The following is a 24,904-nucleotide window of genomic DNA, read 5'->3' as shown; positions in this document are numbered from 1 at the left end:
TCTAGGGAGGAAATAGCTCCCACTCTGCTTAGCAGCTTCTCAAGACAGCGCAATGGAGAACTCACCACTCAGGAGTACTATCACTGGGGGGAGTGCCAGAAAACTATCACTTTGAGGGGCAAGTGCATGGGGCATAGATGTGCCCTGCAGCAACCTAGGTTTGTTGTGAAAATATATTTATTTTCGATTTTACATCAATCTCCAGAGTACTCTGCAGGCAGCGCCCCCTGATGGCTTAATAGGTAAATGCCTCAATGTGGCATGGGACTGAGTCAGCTCGAACAGAATGCCCAAGATTGCATCCCTGCTAAAGAAAGGATTTGCCCCATAAGATGGAGAATTCTGTAGTGTCCGTGTGTAGATAAAGACACTGAAGACAGGAGTTCGTTCATAGGTATTTACTAAGCAAGTCTGGGGGGGGTTCTAAAGGATATACACAATACACAGGCTTATATAGCCCAAGTGGCAATTACCGGTATTACGCACACCTGGGGCTCTTAAAGGCACATACACCACAATTGCTCTTAAAGGCACATACACCACAAATTCCACTAGGGGCACATCGAGAGCAAAAAGAAAAAAAGAGTAACGGAGTCAGAAATTCAGCCTCCACTTCATGAGGCTTCCATCATAGTCATAAAGTCAGAGTTATACAGCACAGAAAGAGGCGCTTCAGCCCATCGTGTCCGCGCCGGCCATCAAGCCCTGTCTATTCTAATCCCATTTTCCAGCACTTGGTCCGTAGCCTTGTATACTATGGCGTTTCAAGTGCTCATCCAAATGCTTCTTGAATGTTGTGAGGGTTCCTGCCTCTACCACCCTTTCAGGCAGTGAGTTCCAGATTCCAACCACCCTCTGGGTGAAAAAGTTTTTCCTCAAATCCCCTCTAAACCTCCTGCCCCTTACCTTGAAACTATGCCCCCTGGTTATTGACCCCTCTACTAAGGGGAAAAGTTCATTTCTATCTACCCTATCTATGCCCCTCATAATTTTGTACACCTCAATCAGGTCCCCCCTCAGCCTTCTCTGCTCTAAGGAAAACAACCCCAGTCTGTCCAGTCTCTCTTCATAGCTGAAACGCTCCAGCCCAGGTAACATCCTGGTGAATCTCCTCTGCAACCTCTCCAATGCAGTCACATCCCCCCTATAGTGTGGCGACCAGGACTGCACACAGTATTCCAGCTGTGGCCTAACTAGCGTTTTGTACAGCTCCATCGTAACCTCCCCTATGCCTCGGTTAATGAAGGCAAGTATCCCATATGCCTTTTTAACCACCTTATCTACCGTCCTGCTGCCTTCAGGGATCTATGTACATGCACACCAAGGTCGCTCTGATACTCTGTCCTCCCTAGGATCCTACCAGTCATTGTGTATTCCCTTGCCTTGTTAGTCCTCCCAAAATGCATCAGCTCACACTTTTCAGGGTTAAATTCCATTTGCCACTGTTCTGCCCATCTGACCAACCCGTCTATATCATCCTGTAGCCTGAGGCTTCCTTCCTCGCTATTTACCACTCCACCAATTTTCGTGTCATCTGCAAACTTACTGATCATACCTCCTACATTCATACCTAAATCATTAATGTACACTACAAACAGCAAAGGACCCAGCACCGATCCCTACGGTACACCATGCGGGACTTTGTCAAAAGCCTTACTGAAGTCCATGTAAACTACATTAACTGCACTACCCTCATCCACGCACCGAGTCACCCCCTCGAAAAATTCAATCAAATTGGTCAGACATGATCTCCCCCTGACAAAACTATGCTGACTATCCTTGATTAATCCTTGCCTCTCCAAGTGGAGACTAATTCTGTCCCTCAGAATTTTTTCCAATAATTTTCCTACCATGGATGTGATCACTCCCAGAGCTCCTTATCTTGGCTAAGGCTGTGAATAGGCAAGGGATGAGGTAAACCCAGTCGTTCCTTTACACGGAGTGGTAGACTGCAAAGTAATGCTGGCAGAGGCCTATCCAGCTGGAGATTGGTGTGTGATGGCAATTTTATTTTTAAATCAAGCCAATTAAGTACATTTTAGGTGTAGTCATTGTTGTAATGTAGGAAACGCGGCAGCCAATTTGTGCACAGCAAGCTCCCACAAACAGCAATGTGATAATGACCAGACAATCTGTTTTTTTAGTGATGTTGGTTGAAGGATAAATATTGGCCAGGACAACTACCTCTGCAAAAAAAAGGATTGTGTGCATCACTAATGCAGGCATCCAATTTAAAAATTATTTAAGTATTATGTGTTTCATGTACAAATGCTGTGATGCTCCACCAACTCCAAGTCCATGCTGATCATAACTGGACGGGAAACAATCTTCAGATTTAGTAGTACTCAACCCGAGCACCCCCACTGATTTTATCCACTCATAGCTGAGCCACAAAAGACCAGGAGGATCCCAGGTTCCATCCCTAGTTTGTTGATGTCAACAGAATACAGTACAAGTGCTATAACTGGCCCAGAGTTAAAGAAGAGGAAAAAAATCAGCCAGGGTCCCTGCTGCTGATCACAATCCAGTGGACAATGTACGCTTATAGATGTCAGGTGAGGCGGGGCTGGGTCGTGATGCCCTCTCAAAATCAAAAGCCAACATCCACCGTCTAGGCGCATGCATAAGTAAAAAGACTTGCATTTCTACAGCACCTTTCACGGCCTCAGGACGTCCCAAACCGCTTTTGAAGTGTAGTCACTGTTGTAATGTAGGAAATGCTGCAGCCAATTTGCGCACAGCAAGCTCCCACAAAAGCAATGTGATAATGACCGGATAATCTGTTTTTTTTAGTGATGTTGGTTGAGGGATAAATATTGGCCCAGGACACCGGGGAGAACTCCCCTGCTCTTCTTCAAAATATTGTGGTGGGATCTTTTACATCCACCTGAGAGAGCAGACGGGGCCTCGGTTTAACGTCTCATCCGAAGGACAGCCCCTCCGACAGTGCGGCGCTCCCTCAGTACTGCCCCTCCGACAGTGCGGTGCTCCCTCAGTACTGCCCCTCGACAGTGCAGCGCTCCCTCAGTACTGCCCCTCCGACAGTGCAGCGCTCCCTCAGTACTGACCCTCCAACAGTGCGGCGCTCCCTCAGCACTGCAGTGAAGTAACAGCCTCTTGGGCGAGGTAGTGACCATACCAGTGGAATCGTACCTTAGGAAGGGATGGGGAGAAAGGGTGGGGAAATCAGGTCATTGGCGCAGACACACACACAGAGACACACACACTGCTCTCCGCCTCGATTAACATACTGAGTACAGGTCACCCCGTCAGAGGCTGGCGTTTGCTCACAGTACCTGGAAATGTTTCACAGGATAATTGTTATCAAGCAAAAGCAAACGGAAAATGCTTAAAACCTTGTTGTTGAGTCTGATGTCTGGAATAGAAAAGCCGTTTTAAAAGGATGATGGTGTTTGCTAAGAGGCAGGATACTGGGATTCACATCAGACAGTCTGGTTTTTGAGTGGGTTGCCTGGAAATTCCAATTGTAAACTGGTTACTGATGGTCCCATTTTTAAATAGGAGTTTGTTTTCCTTTCCCCACTTACTTCCATACCTCACGGGGGATTGTTCTCCTTAGAGCAGCGGAGTTTAAGGGAAGATTTAAGAGGTGTTAAAAGTTATGAGGGGTTTTGATAGAGTAAATAAGGATATACTGTTTCCAGTGGCAGAAGGATCGGTAACCAGAGGACACAGAATTAAGATAAATTGGCAAAAGAAGCAACAACAACAACTTGTATTTATATAGCGCCTTTAACATAGTAAAACGTCCCAAGGCGTTGCAGAGTCGACATGAGGAGACCTTTTTAACGCAGAGTTGTTGTGATCTGGAATGCGCGGTCTGAAAGGGCGGTGGAAGCAGATTCAGCTCAACCATCTTCAGCTACTTCATCAATGACCTTCCCTCCAACATAAGGTCAGAAATGGGGATGTTCGCTGATGACTGCAGTGTTCAGCACCATTCACAACTCCTCAGATAATGAAGCAGTCCATGCCCGCATGCAACAAGACCTGGACGACGTTCAATCTTGGGCCGATAAGTGGCAGGTAACACTCGCGCCACAGAAGTGCCAGGCAATGACTATCTCCAACAAGCGAGAGTCTAACCACCGCCCTTTGACATTCAATGGCATTACCACTGCCAAATCCCCCACCATCAACATCCTGGGGGTCACCATTGACCAGAAACTTAACTGGACCAGCCACATAAATACTGTGGCAACAAGAGCAGGTCAGAGGCTGGGTATTCTGCGGCGAGTGTCTCACCGCCTGACTCCCCAAAGCCTTTCTACCATCTACAAGGCACAAGTCTTGTGATGGAATACTCTCCACTTGCCTGGATGAGTGCAGCTCCAACAACACTCAAGAAGCTCGATACCATACAGGACAAAGCAGCCCCCTTGATGGGCACCCCATCCACGACCTTAAACATTCACTCCCTCCACCGCCAGCATACTGTGGCTGCAATGTGTACCATCTACAAAATGCACTGCAGCAACTTGCCAAGGCTTCTTCAGCAGCACCTCCCAAACCCTCGACCTCTACCACCGAGAAGGACAAGGGCAGCAGGCACATGGGAACACCACCAGCTCCAAGTTCCCCTCCAAGTCACACATCATCCTGACTTAGAAGTATATCGGCTGTTCCTTCATCATCGCTGGGTCAAAATCCTGGAATTCCCTCCTAACAGCACTGTGGGAGCACCTTCACCACACAGACTGCAGCGGTTCAAGAAGGCGGCTCACCACCACCTTCTCAAGGGCAATTAGGGATGGGCAATAAATGCTGGCCTTGACAGCGATGCCCACATCCCACAAACGAGTAAAAAAAAAAGTACCTTTCAAAAAGGGAATTGGATAAATTCTTGACAAGGAAAAATTTGCAGGGCTACGGGGAAAGAGGAGCGGGAATAATTGGATAGCTCATTCAAAGAGCTGGCATAGGTGCGATGGGCCAAATGGTCTCCTTCTGTGCTGTTGGAATCTGTGATTCTATTAGGGTTAATGAAAACCTGTGACAACAACAACTTGCATTTATATAGTGCCTTTAACGTAGCAAAACATCCCAAGGTGCTTCACAAGAGTGTTATTAATCAAAATTTGACCACAGAAGGAGATATCAGGACAGATGACCAAAAGCTTGGTCAAAGAGGTAGATTTTAAGGAGCATCTTAAAGGAAGAGAGAGCGGTAGAGGTGTTTCGGGAATTCATCGCCAGTATCTGGACTCAAGCCACAGTCCCTCCCTCTCGTTGTCCAGTTTTGCACTTGGTAAAGGACGGCAATCCTACATGAGGCACAGCTCATAAACCTTCGGGTTTCTGATATCAGTCATGGTACGAGGGGGAGCGGGGGGGGGGAAGGAGGGGAGCAGAAACCTGTGCGGACTTACAGCATGGGAGGGAAAAATACTGACTGGATAACCACGTCTATGATGCTTTCCTGCCCCTGCCTGGCAGCCAGTTACAGGCTAGTAATTGGCAGACGTTTGGACCAAGTCATACCTGGCTGGCACTCACATAATAAGAACATAAGAAGTAGGAACAGGAGTAGGCCATACGGCCCCTCGGGCCTGCTCCGCCATTCAATAGGATCATGGCTAATCCGAACCTAGACTCACGTCCACTTCCCTGCCCTCTCCCCGTAACCCCTTATTCCCTTATCAGCTAGGAAACTGTCTATCTCTGTTTTAAATTTATTTAATGTCGCAGCTTCCACAACTCTCTGAGGTAGTAAATTCCATCGATTTACTACCCTCTGAGTGAAGAAGTTTCTCCTCATCTCAGTTTTGAAACGGCAGCCCCTTATTCTAAGATTATGCCCCCTAGTTCTAGTCTCACCCATCAGCGGAAACATCCTCACCGCATCCACCCAATCAAGCCCCCTCACAATCTTATGTTTCGATAAGATCGCCTCTCATTCTTCTGAATTCCAATGAGTAGAGGCCCAACCTACTCAACCTTTCCTCATAAGTCAACCCCCTCATCTCCGGAATCAACCGAGTGAACCTTCTCTGAACCGCCTCGAGAGCAAGTATATCTTTTCTTAAATATGGAAACCAAAACTGTACGCAGTATTCCAGGTGTGGCCTCACCAGTACCCTGTATAACTGCAGCAAGACTTTCCTGCTTTTATACTCCATCCCCCTTGCAATAAAAGCCAAGATTCCATTGGCCTTCCTGATCACCTGCTGTACCTGCATACTAACCTTCTGTGTTTCATGCACCAGGACCCCCAGATCCCTTTGTACTGTAACACTTTGCAGTTTCTCTCCATTTAGATAATAACTTGCTCTTTGATTTTTTCTGCCAAAGTGCATAACCTCACACTTTCCAACATTATATTCCATCTGCCAAATTTTTGCCCACTCACTTAGCCTGTCTATGTCCTTTTGCAGGTTTTTTATGTCCTCCTCACTCACTGCTTGCCCTCCTATCTTTGTATCATCGGCAAACTTGGATATGTTGCACTCGGTCCCTTCCTCCAAATCATTAATATAGATTGTAAAGAGCTGGGGTCCCAGCACTGACCCCTGCGGAACACCAGTAGTTACTGATTGCCAACCAGAGAATGAACCATTTATCCCAACTCTCTGTTTTCTGTTAGATAGCCAATCTTCCACCCATGCCAGTATATTGCCCCCAATCCCGTGATTTTTTATCTTGTGCAGTAATCTTTTGTGTGGCACCTTGTCAAATGCCTTTTGGAAGTCCAAATACACCACATCCACTGGTTCCCCTTTATCCACCCTGTTTGTTACGTCCTCAAAGAATTCGAGCAAATTTGTCAAACACGACTTCCCCTTCGTAAAACCATGCTGACTCTGTCCGATTAAATTATGCTTATCCAAATGTCCTGTTACAGCTTCCTTAATAATGGACTCCAACATTTTACCAACCACAGATGTTAGGCTAACTGGTCTATAGTTTCCAGCCTTTTGTCTACCTCCCTTTTTAAATAAGGGCGTTACATTAGCAGTTTTCCAATCTGCTGGGACCTTTCCTGAATCCAGGGCATTTTGGAAAATTACCACCAATGCATCCACAATCCCTACCGCTAATTCTCTGAAGACCCTAGGATGTAAGCCATCAAGTCCAGGGGATTTATCCGCCTTTAGTCCCATTATCTTACCGAGTACCACCCTCTTAGTGATTTTAATCGTGTTTAGCTCCTCCCCCCCCCCCATAGCCCCCTGTTTGTCCAGTGTTGGGATATTTTTAGTGTCCTCTACTGTAAAGACTGATACAAAATATTTGTTCAGCGTTTCTGCCATCTCCATGTTCCCCACCACTAATTTCCCGGTCTCGTCCTCTAAGGGACCAACATTCACTTTAGCCACCCTTTTTCTTTTTATATAACTGTAGAAACTCTTGCTATCTGTTTTTATATTTTTTGCTAGTTTACTTTCATAATCTATCTTCCCTTTCTTAATTAATCTTTTAGTTATTCTTTGCTGGCTTTTAAATGCTTCCCAATCTTCTATCCTCCCACTAGATTTGGCTACTTTATATGCCCTTGTTTTCAGTCGGATACTATCCTTTATTACTTTTCTTAGCCACGGATGGCTGACTTTTCTTTTACGTCCCTTTTTCCTCACTGGAATATATTTTTCTTGAAAGTTGTGAAATATCTCCTTGAATGTACACCATTGCTCATGTACCATCTTACACTTTAATCTATTTTCCCAGTCCACTTTAGTCAACTCTGCTCTCATACCTTCATAGTCTCCTTTATTTAAGCTTAGTACGCTGGTTTGAGATCCAACTCTCTCACCCTCCAACTGAATTTGGAATTCAACCATGTTATGGTCACTCATTCCAAGGGGATCCTTTACTAGGACATTTTTTATTAATCCTGTCTCATTACACAGGACCAGATCTAAGATTGCCTGCCCCCTGGTTGGTTCAGTTACATACTGCTCAAGGAACCCATCACTGATGCACTCTATGAACTCTTCCTCAAGGCTGCCATGCCCAATTTGATTTGTCCAGTCAATATGAAAGTTAAAATCCCCCATGATTATAGCTGTTCCCTTATTACAAGCCCCAACTATTTCCTGATTTATACTCCGACAACAGAGTTGCAACTGTTAGGAGGCCTATAGACTACGCCCACTAGTGACTTTTTCCCCTTATTATTCCTTATCTCAACCCAAACTGTTTCACTATCCTGATCCTTTGACCCAATATCATTTCTCGCTATTGCAGTGATTCCATCCTTTATTAACATAGCCACCCCACCTCCCTTTCCTTCCTGTCTGTCCTTCCTAATTGTCAAATACCCCTGGATGTTTAGTTCCCAGTCATGGTCACCTTGCAGCCATGTTTCTGTAATGGCCACCAGATCATATTCATGTGTAGTTATTTGTACCGTCAACTCGTCTATTTTGTTACGAATGCTGCGTGTATTCAGATAAAGAACTTTTAAATATGTTTTGTGACAATTTATTCCTGCTTTTATCCCCTTCACCTTGGGAAACAGTGAATGTTGGGAGAAAAGAGGGGGGAAAATGGTTTATTACTTTGGATCCAACAACTGAATACAGGGGGCTGAAATTTCAGGGGCCGGGGGCTGTGTCGAGTGGGCGGATCGCCCCGTCGAGCCTTACTGAATTTGGCAAGTCTCTCATTGGTGCTTTGGCCAGCTGAGAGTCTCCAGTGTCACTGGCACCATCTAAAGAGAACCATCAAGATGAAAGCCCCTTGGGTCTTCCAGCTCTTGCGGGGGGGTTTTTGTACTACCCGTGAAGGCTTTGACACAAATGCAGCACAGCGCAGACAGCCTACTAGAGAGTTTGCAAGTGATTTACGGAAACTCGATAAAGTCAAATTTAATTTTTAATTGCATGGGATTCCAGGATTTATTAATTAGTGTTTTGGGGATAGCATTCAATTATTCCATGAAAATTTTAAATCAGTGGCCTTGCTTCTGATGAAAGGTCTTCCCCCGAATGATTAACCCGGCTTTTGTCTTTTCAGATCTGATGTGTATTTCCAGCATTTGTTTGCTATTTCTAATTTCCAGCATTTGCAGCTTTCTTTCCATCTGATTGGTCTTGCTGCTAATTATCGAGCCTCAATCTTTTGTTGCAGTTCCTTCTGCTCCCTTTTACAAACATACAGATTTCACTCAAATGATAAGTGCACGGGGTTTTTTCTCTCTCCACGATTTTAAAAATATAAACGATTTCAGATCACGGCTGGATGTTGTAGACTGAGGTTGAGTTTCCTGTGACAAGTTTCCTGCCTTCCCATTCCGTTCTAAACATGATCATTGCCTTGTCTTACCGTTAGTTTCTTTTGTGTAGTCACACATGAATGAACCCCACCTCCACTCCCGCCCCCTCCCCCAACCCACGTGACCACCGCTTGCCCATCCCCCCCCATCCCAAGCTTTGGGCAAAAAGCCAAAAATCCCAGTCCCCATGGCAACAATGTCAAGTACAGAGTATACAATGAAAGGAATTCACCTGCTGCTAAACATCACTGCCACGTGACAATGAAGCAGCTTCCTGCCGACTGCGTACTGGTAGAAAGAAAAAGTATTGGTGGCAATCCGCACATATGCGCTGTAAACATGAATTAAACACAGAGGTTATCCCCCGTTCTACCCTCCTAATGGCTTGCGTCAGGCAATTGGGCTCCACAGACAATATGACGCGTGCCGTACCATTTTTGTGAAATCGCCGTGTCGTTGCTTTTTGACTGTCGCTCCATTGTTGCCAGCGCTCTTGTCTCTGAGTCAGGTGGCTGCGGGTTCAAGTCCTGCTCCAGGACTTGAGCACATAATCTCGAGCAGTTACTCCAGCGCAGTACTGAGGGAGCGCCGCACTGTCGGGAGGTCCCAGCCTTCAGGCGAGTTGTTGAACCCGAAGCTTCATCCGCCTGTTCAGGTGGATCTTAAAGGTCCCATTGCACTATTCGAAAAACAGCAGGGACTTCTCCCAGTATCCTGGTCCCCAGTGGCCAACCCCACCAAAACACAGATTACACGTCCGTTCATATAATGTGGGATCTTGCTGTACACAAAATGACTGCCTCATTGCCTACGTAATTTAATTGTACGTGAAGTGCTTCGAGACATTCCTGAGGGAGGCAGTGATGGGTCTCAGGAGCAGCACGGCGAGGGGTAGCCAACCCTCCAGGATTGCACTAGAGTCTCCAGAAATGAACGATTGGCCAACGCGATGAGCAACTCAGGAGAAACATTATTGAGACATTAAAATAAAAATTGTATGTTTTTATACATTTTCTTTCAACACTTTTATTAGTTATAAAAATATTGGCGATCGGGGGGAGAAAGGCTGTTTGACGGGCAGGGGAGAATGGTTGGGGACGGGGACGGGGGGTCATGAGATTAAACCTCCAGGAATCCATCCAACCAGAGTTGGCAACCGCAGGCATGTTCTTCACTTTGTACATTAGACTGAGCCATGCAGGTCAGGGAGGCCCCGACATCAATCCCTGGTCTGTACGGAGTTAGTCAAGCTTAGCTAGGGTGCTCATACAGGCTGCACAACTGGCATTAATGCTTCTGCGATAGGGAGGAGGGGGTGGGGAGTAATCAGACAGGATTCCTGCTCCTGATCCAGCAGCAGCTGCTGGAAAGGGCAGGTCTGGACATCAGGTAAAGAAGCAGGGGACAATAAGCCAATCAATCGCTTGACACAACAGACTGTGCACCCTTAATCCAATGCACACGTTTCTACTGTTGAGCCTTGTGCATTCAATATCACAGACCACAAGTGGGGCAGATTTCCCAAGCCACAAGTCCCAGTTGAATTCCCTCCTTTCATAAAAAAAACTTGCCCACAGAAAGAGAAAGAACTTGCATTTCTGTAGCGCCTTTCACAACATCAGGATGTCCCAAAGCGCTTTACAGTCAATGAAGTACTTTTTAAAGTGTGGTCACTGTTGCAGCAGCCAATTTGTGCACAGCAAGCTCCCACAAGCTGCAATGTGATAATGACCAGATCATCTGTTTTAGTGATGTTGGAGGAGGGATAAATATTGGCCCCAGGACACCGGGGAGAACTCCCCTGCTCTTCTTCGAAATAGTGCCATGGGATCTTCTACATCCACCCGAGAGTGTAGACGGGGCCTCAGTTTAACGTCTCATCCGAAAGACGACACCGCAAAAATGCAGCACTCCCTCAGCACTGCACTGGAGTGTCGGCCTGGATTTTGTGCTCAAGTCTCTGGAGTGGGACTTTGAACCCACAACCTTCTGACTCAGAGGCGAGAGTGCTGCCCACTGAGCCATGGCTGACACCGACTTGTAGAGTTATATATAACATGGCTAATCAGTTGAGTATTTAAAAAGTAGCATAAACTGTATAGCTTATTGGTCTGCATTTTTAAAAATCAGAGCTAAATAAAGACAGGCCCTACTGTGGGTACCAGCCAGACAGGCAGCACAGCCAAGCATCAACTCGCCACTCGGATTAAGAGCTTGAATAAAGGCAAATGGAAATGCTAAACTGTTGCTCAAAGTTTCAAACAGAATTTTTTGTTTTTTTAAATATGCAATTATTTTTAGCACTCTTTACAATAAACTTGGTTTTAAAACAGCAAAGAAATGGAGTTTAGACCTGTAACCTGAGCCCAAGCTGTGACTGTGAGCGTGAGTCAGTGATACCAGAATCTGCCACTAGATGGTGCCCCAAACAACAAATAAAACTCGCTGGAAACTTCATTCACCCTCAGCTTAAATTCGCAGAGTCTTGAAATTATAGTTTTAAAACAGCCATGCAATCAAAACAGGTAATAGAGATCAAATACTAACACATCCTCCCCGGTACCAAATCACTAAGTGCAAGTAGAGAGGTTTGAATTGTCAAACATAAGTGGTGCTGTAACAGAATCAGAAATTACTGGGTCTAGGGGTGGGGGTGCAGAGAAAGAGAGTGAGGGGAGGGGAGTGGGAGCGGTGGTGGGGGAAGTGAGGAGAGGAGGGAGGGAGTGGGGAGGGGAGTGGGGGGGGGGAAAGAGTGGGCGGGGAGGGAGCGGTGGGGGGGGTAGTGGAGAGGGGAGGGAGCGGTGGTGAGGGTAGGGGGAGGGGAGGGAGTGGTGGGGGAGTAGTGGGCAGGGGAGGGAGCGGTGGGGGGGTAGTGGGCAGGGGAGGGGAGGGAGCGGTGGGGGAGTAGTGGGGAGGGGAGGGAGTGGTGGGGGAGTAGTGGGGAGGGGAGGGGAGGGAGCGGTGGTGGGGGTAGTGGGGAGGGGAGGGAGTGGTGGGGGGGTAGTGGGGAGGGGAGGGGAGGGAGCGGTGGGGGAATAGTGGGGAGGGGAGGGGAGGGAGCGGTGGTGGGGGTAGTGGGGAGGGGAGGGGGAGGGAGAGAAGCAGGGTGGTATCCCCCCAGGATGGGGGCTATAATCTGGGTCGGAACCAATGTTTCCCTTAATTTTTTGGGGGTATGTGGCTCCTTTAAGTGGCTGCGCGGCACATTCAAATGTTCGCACACACGCGGTTATTCCAATTGTAAAGCCAACTGGCGGCCTGCGCGGGAGCTCCAGACCGCCACGTGGCCGTGCAGCTTAAAGGGAACATTGGTCGGCACCCAGTTGTAGCAAAGCAGTATGCTCAGTTTTCAAAGGTTGCGACTGCCTTCGGGCCCGATGCATAGTGCCGCCTGATATTCCTGGCTCCCAGTGGAGCAGACACCCAAGGGAGAACCTTAAATACCACGGGCACCGGCCCCATTCATGCTAATACACCAGTCCCTGGGAATTTGGGACAGAGGCCCCACAACACTGCAGGTTTCAAGGAGTTCCATCTCCGAAAAAAATATTAAACGAATGCTCACTTCAAATTACCCAGTCGCACCAGAGAATGTCCAGTTAAAGTAACGGCCAGTTTGGCTCCGTTGGTGGCACTTAGTTCGGAGTCAAAGGTTGCGGATTTAAGCCACTGTCATCACTTACCTCCCCAGCCCGCCTCCCACCACTGTTCCTTTTTTAAACCTCTGAAGTGCTTCTGGATGTCTTACTATGTTACAGCATTACTTTAAATTAAATTGAATGGCACCCCATCCACCACCTTAAACATTCACTCCCTCCACCACCGGCGCACCGTGGCTGCAGTGTGGACCATCGACAAAATGCACTGCAGCAACTCGCCAAGGCTTCTTCGACAGCACCTCCCAAACCCGCGACCTCTTCCACCTAGAAGGACAAGGGCAGCAGGTGCAGGGGAACACCACCACCTCCAAATTCCCCTCCAAGTCACACACCATCCTGACTTGGAAGTATATCGCCGATCCTTCATCGTCGCTGGGTCAAAATCCTGGAACTCCCTCCCTAACAGCACTGTGGGAGCACCTTCACCACACGGACTGCAGCGGTTCAAGAAGGCGGCTCACCACCACCTTCTCAAGGGTAATAAATGCTGGCCTTGCCAGTGACGTCTACATCAACAACAACAACTTGTATTTATATAGCGCCTTTAACGTAGTAAAACGTCCCAAGGCGCTTCACTGGAGTATTAAAAGACAAAAAATTGACACCGAGCCACGTAAGAAATTAGGGCAGATGACCAAAAGCTTGGTCGAAGAGGTAGGTTTTTAAGGAGTGTCTTGAAGGAGGAAAGAGAGGTTGAGAGGTTTAGGGAGGGAGTTCCAGAGCTTAGGGCCCAGGCAGCTGATGGTTGAACGATTATAATCAGGGATGCTCAAGAGAATTTGAGGAGTGCAGAGATCTCGGGGGGTTGTGGGGCTGGAGGAGGTTACAGAGATAGGGAGGGGCGAGGACATGGAGCGATTTGAGCACAAGGATGAGAATTTTGAAATCGAGGTGTTGCTTAACCGGGAGCCGATGTAGGTCAGCGAGCACAGGGGTGATGGGTGAACGGGACTTGGTGCGAGTTAGGACACGGGCAGCTAAGTTATGGATCACCTCAAGTTTACGTAGGGTGAAATGTGGGAGGCCAGCCAGGAGTGCATTGGAATAGTCAAGTCTAGAGGTAACAAAGGCATGGGTGAGGGTTTCAGCAGCGGATGAGCTGAGGCAAGGGCGGAGACGGGCAGTGATATGGTGGTGGAAGTAGGCGGTCTTAGTTATGCTGTGGATATGTGGTCGGAAGCTCATTTCAGGGTCAAATATGACACCAAGGTTGCGAACATTCTGGTTCAGCCTCAGACAGATGCTAGGAACGAACCTAAAAAAAAAAAATCGGGAGAGTAGGACGAGGAGGCAAAGATTCAAACTAGTAAAAGGCAATTTTAGGACTACTATCAGAAAGTTCCTCTTCACACAAGGAGCGATCGACATATGGAATGAACTCCAAGAAAGTGTAACGGAGGCAGAAACCCTGGAATTATCTGCGAAATGATTGGTTGCTGCAATAGGGGAAATGTAGGATCTCTGGATGGATGAATTAAGATGGGCCAAATGGCCTTCCTCACCCGTAATGATCATGTGATGTTGTAATGAAGGTGCAAGTTTTTATTGCTGAGATGTCCAGCACTCTGTGCTTCAAAGTTCTGGGGCTCAGATCTCTCCAATGATTCAACTGATGTGGTAGGCAGCTGTACAATAGCCCAGGCCCAGACCCAGACCCAGAGCGGAGTTGGCGGACCTCACCCAGAATGGCAGTAGTGTCTCTGTACTTAAGATCACACTCCTGACCCGTGTCCACAAACTGTGCATGTTTGGCTGACTGGAGGTGGGGGGTCAGGATCGGGCTCAGCAATGATCCCCCACCCACCCTGTGATTCACTAGCCTGCCAACACTCACTTGTAGTGTCAGCTGTGGCTCAGGGGGTAGCACCCTTGCCTCTGCGTCAGAAGGTCGTGGGTTCGAGTCCCGCTCCAGAGACTTGGGCACAAAAAAATCCAGGCTGACACTCCCAGTGCAGTACTGAGGGAGCGCTGCACTGTCGGAGGTGCCGTCTTTCGAATGAGATGTTAAACCGAGGCCCCGTCTGCTCTCTCAGGTGGACGTAAAAGATCCCATGGCACTATTTTGAATTTCTCCCCATTGCCCTGCCCAATATGTATCCCTCAATCAACATCTAAAACAGATTATCTGGTCATTATCACATTGCTGTTTGTGGGAGCTTGCTGTGCGCAGATTGGCTGCCGCGTTTCCTACATTACAACAGTGACTGCACTTCAAACAGTACTTCATTGGCTGTGAAGTGTTTTGGGACGTCCTGAGGTGGTGAAAGGCGCTGTAGGAATGCAAGTCTCTCTTTTTCTCTTTCTTTGACTCAGCTCACACATGAAGAACAACCAAGTAAGTGAAATAATGGAAATTTCCCGGAACCACGATAGGGTTCCCCTTGTCCTCACCTTTCACCCCACCAGCCTCCACATTCAACGGATCATCCTCCGCCATTTCCGCCACCTCCAACGTGATCCCACCACCAAACGCATCTTCCCCTCCCCTCCCCTTTCAGCATTCCGTAGGGACCGCTCCCTCCGAGACACCCTAGTCCACTCCTCCATAACCCCCAGCACCCCTTCCCCTGGCACCTTCCCGTGCAAGCGCAGGAGATGCAACACCTGCCCTTATACCTCCCCACTTCCCACTGTCCAGGGCCCCAAACACCCCTTCCAGGTGAAACAGCAATTTACTTGTACTTCTTGCAATCTAGTATACTGTATTCGCTGCTCACGATGCGGTCTCCTCTACATTAGGGAGACCAAACGCAGATTGGGTGACGGCTTTGTGGAACACCTCCATTCAGTCCGTAAGGATGACCCCGAGCTTCCGGTCGCCTGTCATTTTAATTCACCACCCCATTCCCACTCAGACCTCACTGTACTCGGGCTCTTGTATTGTTCCACGGAAGCTCAGCGTAAGCTCGAGGAACAGCACCTCATCTTCCGATTAGGCACTTTACAGCCTTCCGGACTCAATATCAAATTCAACAATTTCAGATCATAACCTCGGCCCCCATTACATTTTTACTTATATTTTTTATCCACACCTTTGTTTTGGCCCTCCTCCCCCCGCTTTTTTTCTCTCCCACATGGCAGCTGTCTCATAGAAACATAGAAGATAGGAGCAGAAGTTGGCCATTCGGCCCCTCGAGCCTGCTCCGCCATTCAATGAGATCATGGCTGATCATCCAAATTCAGTACCCTGTCCCTGCTTTCTCCCCATATCCCTTGATCCCTTTAGCCTTAAGAAATATATCCAACTCCTTCTTGAATATACTTAACTAGCAGAAGTGCCCGGCGGTGCCGAGGCTTTTTCGAGGGCATGTTGTTGTTGGAAGAGAGAGAGAGCGCGACTGGGGGGGGGGGGGAAGAGAGAGAGCGCGACTGGGGGGGAAGAGAGAGAGCGCGACTGGGGGGGGGAAGAGAGAGAGCGCGACTGGGGGGGGGAAGAGAGAGAGCGCGACTGGGGGGGAAGAGAGAGAGCGCGACTGGGGGGGAAGAGAGAGAGCGACTGGGGGGAAGAGAGAGAGCGACTGGGGGGAAGAGAGAGAGCGACTGGGGGGGAAGAGAGAGAGCGACTGGGGGGGAAGAGAGAGAGCGACTGGGGGGAAGAGAGAGAGCGACTGGGGGGAAGAGAGAGAGCGACTGGGGGGAAGAGAGAGAGCGACTGGGGGGAAGAGAGAGAGCGACTGGGGGGAAGAGAGAGAGCGACTGGGGGGAAGAGAGAGAGCGACTGGGGGGAAGAGAGAGAGCGACTGGGGGGAAGAGAGAGAGCGACTGGGGGGAAGAGAGAGAGCGACTGGGGGGAAGAGAGAGAGCGACTGGGGGGAAGAGAGAGAGCGACTGGGGGGAAGAGAGAGAGCGACTGGGGGGAAGAGAGAGAGCGACTGGGGGGAAGAGAGAGAGCGACTGGGGGGAAGAGAGAGAGCGACTGGGGGGAAGAGAGAGAGCGACTGGGGGGAAGAGAGAGAGCGACTGGGGGGAAGAGAGAGAGCGACTGGGGGGAAGAGAGAGAGCGACTGGGGGGAAGAGAGAGAGCGACTGGGGGAAGAGAGAGAGCGACTGGGGGGAAGAGAGAGAGCGACTGGGGGGAAGAGAGAGAGCGACTGGGGGGAAGAGAGAGAGCGACTGGGGGAAGAGAGAGAGCGACTGGGGGGAAGAGAGAGAGCGACTGGGGGAAGAGAGAGAGCGACTGGGGGAAGAGAGAGAGCGACTGGGGGGAAGAGAGAGAGCGACTGGGGGGAAGAGAGAGAGCGACTGGGGGAAGAGAGAGAGCGACTGGGGGGAAGAGAGAGAGCGACTGGGGGGAAGAGAGAGAGCGACTGGGGGGAAGAGAGAGAGCGACTGGGGGGAAGAGAGAGAGCGACTGGGGGGAAGAGAGAGAGCGACTGGGGGAAGAGAGAGAGCGACTGGGGGGAAGAGAGAGAGCGACTGGGGGGAAGAGAGAGAGCGACTGGGGGGAAGAGAGAGAGCGACTGGGGGGAAGAGAGAGAGCGACTGGGGGGAAGAGAGAGAGCGACTGGGGGGAAGAGAGAGAGCGACTGGGGGGAAGAGAGAGAGCGACTGGGGGAAGAGAGAGAGCGACTGGGGGGAAGAGAGAGAGCGACTGGGGGGAAGAGAGAGAGCGACTGGGGGAAGAGAGGAGAGCGACTGGGGGGAAGAGAGAGAGCGACTGGGGGGAAGAGAGAGAGCGACTGGGGGGAAGAGAGAGAGCGACTGGGGGGAAGAGAGAGAGCGACTGGGGGAAGAGAGAGAGCGACTGGGGGGAAGAGAGAGAGCGACTGGGGGGAAGAGAGAGAGCGACTGGGGGGAAGAGAGAGAGCGACTGGGGGGAAGAGAGAGAGCGACTGGGGGGAAGAGAGAGAGCGACTGGGGGGAAGAGAGAGAGCGACTGGGGGGAAGAGAGAGAGCGACTGGGGGGAGAGAGAGAGCGACTGGGGGGAAGAGAGAGCGACTGGGGGAAGAGAGAGCGACTGGGGGGAAGAGAGAGAGCGACTGGGGGGAAGAGAGAGAGCGACTGGGGGGAAGAGAGAGAGCGACTGGGGGGAAGAGAGAGAGCGACTGGGGGGAAGAGAGAGAGCGACTGGGGGGAAGAGAGAGAGCGACTGGGGGGAAGAGAGAGAGCGACTGGGGGAAGAGAGAGAGCGACTGGGGGGAAGAGAGAGAGCGACTGGGGGGAAGAGAGAGAGCGACTGGGGGGAAGAGAGAGAGCGACTGGGGGGAAGAGAGAGAGCGACTGGGGGGAAGAGAGAGAGCGACTGGGGGGAAGAGAGAGAGCGACTGGGGGGAAGAGAGAGAGCGACTGGGGGGAAGAGAGAGAGCGACTGGGGGGAAGAGAGAGAGCGACTGGGGGGAAGAGAGAGAGCGACTGGGGGGAAGAGAGAGAGCGACTGGGGGGAAGAGAGAGAGCGACTGGGGGGAAGAGAGAGAGCGACTGGGGGGAAGAGAGAGAGCGACTGGGGGGAAGAGAGAGAGCGACTGGGGGGAAGAGAGAGAGCGACTGGGGGGAAGAGAGAGAGCGACTGGGGGGAAGAGAGAGAGCGACTGGGGGGAAGAGAGAGAGCGACTGGGGGAAGAGAGAGAGCGACTGGGGGGAAGAGAGAGAGCGACTGGGGGGAAGAGAGAGAGCGACTGGGGGGAAGAGAGAGAGCGACTGGGGGGAAGAGAGAGAGCGACTGGGGGGAAGAGAGAGAGCGACTGGGGGGAAGAGAGAGAGCGACTGGGGGGAAGAGAGAGAGCGACTGGGGGGAAGAGAGAGAGCGACTGGGGGGAAGAGAGAGAGCGACTGGGGGGAAGAGAGAGAGCGACTGGGGGGAAGAGAGAGAGCGACTGGGGGGAAGAGAGAGAGCGACTGGGGGGAAGAGAGAGAGCGACTGGGGGAAGAGAGAGAGCGACTGGGGGGAAGAGAGAGAGCGACTGGGGGGAAGAGAGAGAGCGACTGGGGGGAAGAGAGAGAGCGACTGGGGGGAAGAGAGAGAGCGACTGGGGGGAAGAGAGAGAGCGACTGGGGGAAGAGAGAGAGCGACTGGGGGAAGAGAGAGAGCGACTGGGGGGAAGAGAGAGAGCGACTGGGGGGAAGAGAGAGAGCGACTGGGGGGAAGAGAGAGAGCGACTGGGGGGAAGAGAGAGAGCGACTGGGGGGAAGAGAGAGAGCGACTGGGGGGAAGAGAGAGAGCGACTGGGGGGAAGAGAGAGAGCGACTGGGGGGAAGAGAGAGAGCGACTGGGGGAAGAGAGAGAGCGACTGGGGGGAAGAGAGAGAGCGACTGGGGGGAAGAGAGAGAGCGACTGGGGGGAAGAGAGAGAGCGACTGGGGGGAAGAGAGAGAGCGACTGGGGGGAGAGAGAGAGCGACTGGGGGAAGAGAGAGAGCGACTGGGGGGAAGAGAGAGAGCGACTGGGGGGAAGAGAGAGAGCGACTGGGGGGAAGAGAGAGAGCGACTGGGGGGAGAGAGAGAGCGACTGGGGGAGAGAGAGAGCGACTGGGGGGAAGAGAGAGAGCGACTGGGGGGAAGAGAGAGAGCGACTGGGGGGAAGAGAGAGAGCGACTGGGGGGAAGAGAGAGAGCGACTGGGGGGGAAGAGAGAGAGCGACTGGGGGGAAGAGAGAGAGCGACTGGGGGGAAGAGAGAGAGCGACTGGGGGGAAGAGAGAGAGCGACTGGGGGAAGAGAGAGAGCGACTGGGGGGAAGAGAGAGAGCGACTGGGGGGAAGAGAGAGAGCGACTGGGGGAAGAGAGGGAGCGACTGGGGGGAAGAGAGGGAGCGACTGGGGGGAAGAGAGGGAGCGACTGGGGGAAGAGAGGGAGCGACTGGGGGGAAGAGAGGGAGCGACTGGGGGGGGAAGAGAGGGAGCGACTGGGGGGAAGAGAGGGAGCGACTGGGGGGGAAGAGAGGGAGCGACTGGGGGAAGAGAGGGAGCGACTGGGGGGAAGAGAGGGAGCGACTGGGGGGAAGAGAGGGAGCGACTGGGGGGAAGAGAGAGAGCGACTGGGGGGAAGAGAGAGAGCGACTGGGGGGAAGAGAGAGAGCGACGGGGGGGGAAGAGAGGGAGGGGAGGGGGGAGGGGGAGGGGGAGGGGGAGGGGGAGGGGCAGGGGAGGGGAGGAGGAGGGGAGGGGGGGGAGGGCGGGGAGGGGAGGGGAGGGCGGGGAGGGGAGGGCGGAGGGGAGGGGGGGAGGGAGGGGGGGAAGGGCGGGGGGAGGGAGGGGGGGAGGGGGAAGGGAGCGGGGCGGGGGGAGGGGAGGGCGGGGGCCCCCCCCACGAGGGTCGGGCCCCCCCCCCCCACGAGGGTCGCGGGCCCCCCCCCCCCCCCCCCCTGAGGTGAAGACCGCCGATTGCGCGTGCAGCAGGAGCTGAGACGCGGCGTCTCTGGCTCGGCCGGCGGGCCCGGTTGCCAGGGTAACCGTGACGCTGACCAAGCCCCGCCCCCCCAGCCGAGCAGAGAGAAGTCGCGTCTCAGCTGCTCCTGCTGCGCGTGCGGCCCCCCCCCCCCCCCCCCCCGAGGGTCGCGGGCCCCCCCCCCCCCCCCCCGAGGTGAAGACCGCCGATTGCGGCTGTGCCAGACGTCCGGCGGGCCCGGTTGCCAGGGTAACGCTGGACGCTAGCCAGAGAGAGACGCCGCGTCTCAGCTCCTGCTGCGCGCGCACCCTAGCGGCGCTGGGCTGAGGCTCGGCCCTCCAGCCTTCGAGTGGGGCCGGGAGGTGCCTAGCTCGGGCGTGGGTGCGGAGGAGACGCTGAGGCTGCTAGGCCTACCTGGAAATACGGGGAAAGGTAGGAAAATTAATGAGATTAGAGAAGTTACTTTCTAAATCATTTTTTTTTAAAACAATATGTGTTTTAAAAGCAACGTTTTTTTTTAAGACGCAGAAAGCGGGAAAAAGAAAGGAAAAGTTTGGAATCAAGATGGCGGCGACTCACCTCGGTTCAGAACGATAAAGCCCGGCCACACGCGCACCGATTGGCCCGGCGGCACACGCCAGCAACCCGGCGTACGATTGGTCGAGCTCGAGGTCACTCTGTCGCTAATGAGCGGATAATGAGATGCTAATGAGTGGAACGTTGAAGGTTTTTGGGATACCGCGGGCGGGATTTTAGCCCGGCCGAAACGTAAATACGCTTAAAACCGTCTCGGAAGCGTAAGCTTTCTTTGGAGGTAACGCGCGCGTAGGTACGCCCTGTAACTTTCGAGCGCATACCCGCAAGACGCACAGGCGATGACAGACAGAATGACAGATAGACAGACAGAATGACAGATCAACCGATTTGTATATATAGATAGATGAACTGGCCTCCACTGCCTTCTGTGGTAGAGAATTCCACAGGTTCACCACTCTCTGGGTGAAGAAATTCCTCCTCATTTCTGTCCTAAATGGCCTACCCCTTATCCTTAGACTGTGACCCCTGGTTCTGGACTCCCCGACCATCGGGAACATCCTTCCTGCATCTAGTCTGTGTAGTCCTGTTAGAATTTTATAAGTTTCAATGAGTCTCCCATTCTGCCAGCGCATTTCACACCTAATCTAGAGCCGTCTTTTGTCTCCACTAGTCCTATCACCATCTTGTCTCGTTTTGAATACCTCTTAATGTCTCTTCACTTCACAGAATCACAGAAACCCCACAGTGCAGATAGAGGCCATTTCGGCCCATCGAGCCTGCACCGACACATATCCCACCCGATCCCCGTAACCCCTACACCAACACATATCCCACCCTATCCCCGTAACCCCACGTATTTAATCCCCCTAACACTAAGGGTCAATTTATCATAGCCAATCAACCTAACCCGCACATCTTTGGACTGTGGGAGGAAACCGGAGCACCCGGAGGAAACCCACGCAAACACGGGGAGAATGTGCAAACTCCACACAGTCGCCCGAGGCCGGATTCGAACCCGGGTCCCTGGCGCTGTGAGGCAACAGTGCTAACCACTATGCCACCGTGCCTCTCTTTTGTTCCACAAACTGGCCTTTTAATCTATTTCATTTCCTGTGTTTTTTCAGTCTTGACAAAGGGTTTTGACCCAAAACGTTGACTCTATTTTCTCTCCATGGATGTTGCCTGGCCTGCTGAGTTTTTCCAGCATTTTCTGTTGTTATTTCGGATTTCCAGCATCTGCAGTATTTTGCTATCGTCATAATGGAAATTTGTGTTTGCCTGTGGAATCAAACCCTGCCATGGAAGGGAAACATTGGAAATAAAAGTACCGACCCGTGAAAAGATACAAGCAGAGCTGTTGTCAGATATAAATCCGGCTTCATTTTAAAAGCCATGATGCTCACACAAAAGGACACTCTGTCTGAGATCCTCAGCAACGCAGACTAATTCAAATATTACACGCCTCATGCTGCACTTACTTTTCCAGGAACTGCTGCAAACCCTGCCGTCTTCTCTCTATACCGTCACTGTTGTTAACTTGGAAAAATGGTTTCTTGCCTGGCAGCTCTGGGAGTGATCTGCGAAAACAAAAGCAAAGGGAAATTCTGTATACTTTTGGCAATGGAGAATGCAGCAATTGTGTTGATTCGTATATTAATATCAGTATGTCCCTCCCAAACAAATGACTGGAGTGGGGCAAGAGATGAGTCCCAAAGTACAAATAGTGAGGATGTTTGAATTCTAAAACATAAAAAAGTGTAACAGAAGCAGAAGAGCTGGACCCTGAAATGACTGGGTCTGGGGGGGGATGGGGGAGGGGTTGTGGTGGTATTCCCTAGGAAGGGGACTGCAATCTGGGTTGGCACCAATGTTCCCTCTAATTTTTGTTTGGGTGCGTGACCCCTTTAACGGGATGCGCAGCCCGTTCAAATTCCCGCGCATGTGTGGTTTCCCCATTTAAAAGCCGGTGAGCCGGCTACACGGGACCTCCAGAGTGCGGTAACGCGGCCGCACAGCTTAACGGCAACATTAGTCGGCACCCAGTTCTACCAATGCAGCATGTTCAGTATCGGCGGGGTTTTCAAAGACTGGGAAAGTCTTCGGGCCCGATGCACAGTGCCGCACGATAAGTTTAAATCATGAAGGGAATTGCTCACTTTCCTTCCATGCCTTGGCTCAGTGGGCAGCACCCTCGCCTCTGAGTCAGAAAGTCGTGGGTTCAAGTCCCCTCTCGAGACTCGAGCACACGTTCCAGGCTGACACTCCCGGTGCAGTACTGAGGGAGCGCTGCACTAGCAGAAGTACCGTCTTTCAGATGAGACATTAAACCGAGGCCACGTGTGCCCTCTCAGGTGGACGTACAAGATCCCACAGCGCTACCAACTGAGCCATGGCTGACACTGTGAGGGGTCCTCCCACTGACCGCTCAAACTCCAGTGGGCTCAGCAGTGGTTGGTGGGTGCAATCCCAGAATTACTGCCGGGATAACCCAACGCGCCTTTTCAGGGGACTCAGTTTCCACATTCTCCACCATTCTACGGGTAGCTCAGTGCCGTTAATTCTAGTGTTCCATGCATCGTGAGTAAGAGCTGTATTCTGAGCTGTACTTACACCAATCCGGCATTCTTCTGGAGCTGGCGTCTCAGCCACACAAACTCCCGATACCGTCTCCGCACACACGAGGTCTTTACAGTGAAAGCCTTACTGTTTGTCTGAAACAGTGCAGCAATTGGCCGGTCAGTTAACCTTGTTGACTTTAACTAGCAGACAATAATCTGTACTCCCTCACAAGGGCTCTTTGAACGAGCTCTCCAATTAGTCCCACTCCCCCCTGCTCTTTCCCCATCGCCCTGCTAATTTTCCTCTTCAAGTATTTATCCAATTCCCTTTTGAAAGTTACTGTTGAATCTGCTCCCACCGCCATTTCAGGCAGCGCGTTCCAGATCACAACATCTCACGGTGTAAAAAAATTCTCATGTCGCCTCTGGTTCTTTTGCCAATCACCTTAAAATGTCAACATCCTTGATAAATGTCCTGCCCAGTGTGGTACTGAGCCCCATATAGAGCCGGAAGGTACTGAGTCAGCTGATCTAAGCTGAGGCAGGAATAGGGGAACAATAACTAACCCCAACACCACCTGGCCTAGGGGGCAAGGAAAACAGGCCATGGTCCCTGCTCCTGATCGCGGTCCAGCGACGCCTTCGTCGGGATGGGGGTGGGGGGCGAGTGGTACTACATGTTGGAAGACCAGGAAGTGGAGTCATGGAGCCGAGACAAGCAGCTTCGATCCCTGCCCGGCTCAGTTTCTGTATGCAGAGACCAGAGCAGCGTCACTAGGGATGCTACCAAGTGGACATAGAAGCATTCATGGAGTAGAGAAGCAGCATCATGCAGTGACGGGACACAGGTTGTAAAAGTCAATAGCCAGGTGGTGAACTATAGAATGAGAGCCTAGTCTTTAATCACTTATAAGCCTTTATTTACAGAGACACACATTGCATACCGTGCACCCCCCAAAGCTTTCCCTCCCACTTCCCAAGCCTACTCCCGTATATATGAACACAAGAGACCCTAATTACTGCCCACCGCCTGAACACAATTAATACCCAATTGATATACACCACCTGAATACAATTACCGCGGGTTTGATTCCCTGCCGTTAATGAACGGCAGTGTTGCTGGGATGAGGTGCCAATCAGAGGCCAATTGGTTCCCCACAGGGAGAAAAACTGCCAAAGTGTCTCAGCTCTGGGCTGCACTTGTTCACCTCCCAGTGGCCAGCTTGCAGCATGGCAGAGACCTGTGACCAGGCCGCCAACCCAGCCACACACTTCACTGTGATTGATGCAAGGCCAGGGTTTGGGTGGGATCACAAGGAGGCCATTCAGCCCCTCGAGCTTGTTCTGCCATTCAATCAGATCATGGCTGATCTGTACCTCAACCCCATTTTCCCGCCTTTGCTCCATATCCCTTAATACTCTTACCTAACAGAAATATATCAATCCCAGTCCTAAAAATTTCAACTGACCCCCGGTATCCACAGTGTTTTGGGGGAGAGAGTTCCAGATTTCTGCTACACTTTGTGTGAAGAAGTGCTTCCTGACATCACCCCTGAACAGCCTGGCTCTAATTTTAAGGTTACGCCCCTTTGTT

General features: G+C 51.3%; 1 protein-coding gene across 1 annotated transcript in view; it reads right to left on the bottom strand.

The window, feature by feature from the left end:
* LOC147100990 (sorting nexin-11-like) overlaps positions 1-24,904 on the bottom strand; it is a 129,302-nt gene that overhangs the window by 74,207 nt on the left and 30,191 nt on the right. The window contains exons 5-6 of the mRNA XM_085966141.1: positions 23,363-23,463; positions 22,231-22,329 (exon numbers count right to left, since the gene is read on the bottom strand). Of these exons, the coding sequence (XP_085822267.1) occupies positions 22,231-22,329; positions 23,363-23,463 (200 nt within the window). The remainder of the gene's footprint in view (positions 1-22,230; positions 22,330-23,362; positions 23,464-24,904) is intronic.

This window comes from Somniosus microcephalus, chromosome 24, assembly GCF_052327205.1.
Source record: "Somniosus microcephalus isolate GS21.2 chromosome 24, FLI_Smic_1.0, whole genome shotgun sequence".
NCBI classification, from domain to species: Eukaryota; Metazoa; Chordata; class Chondrichthyes; order Squaliformes; family Somniosidae; genus Somniosus; species Somniosus microcephalus.
Note: the sequence above shows the minus strand (reverse complement) of the source record. Positions and strands in the feature narration are given on the sequence as shown.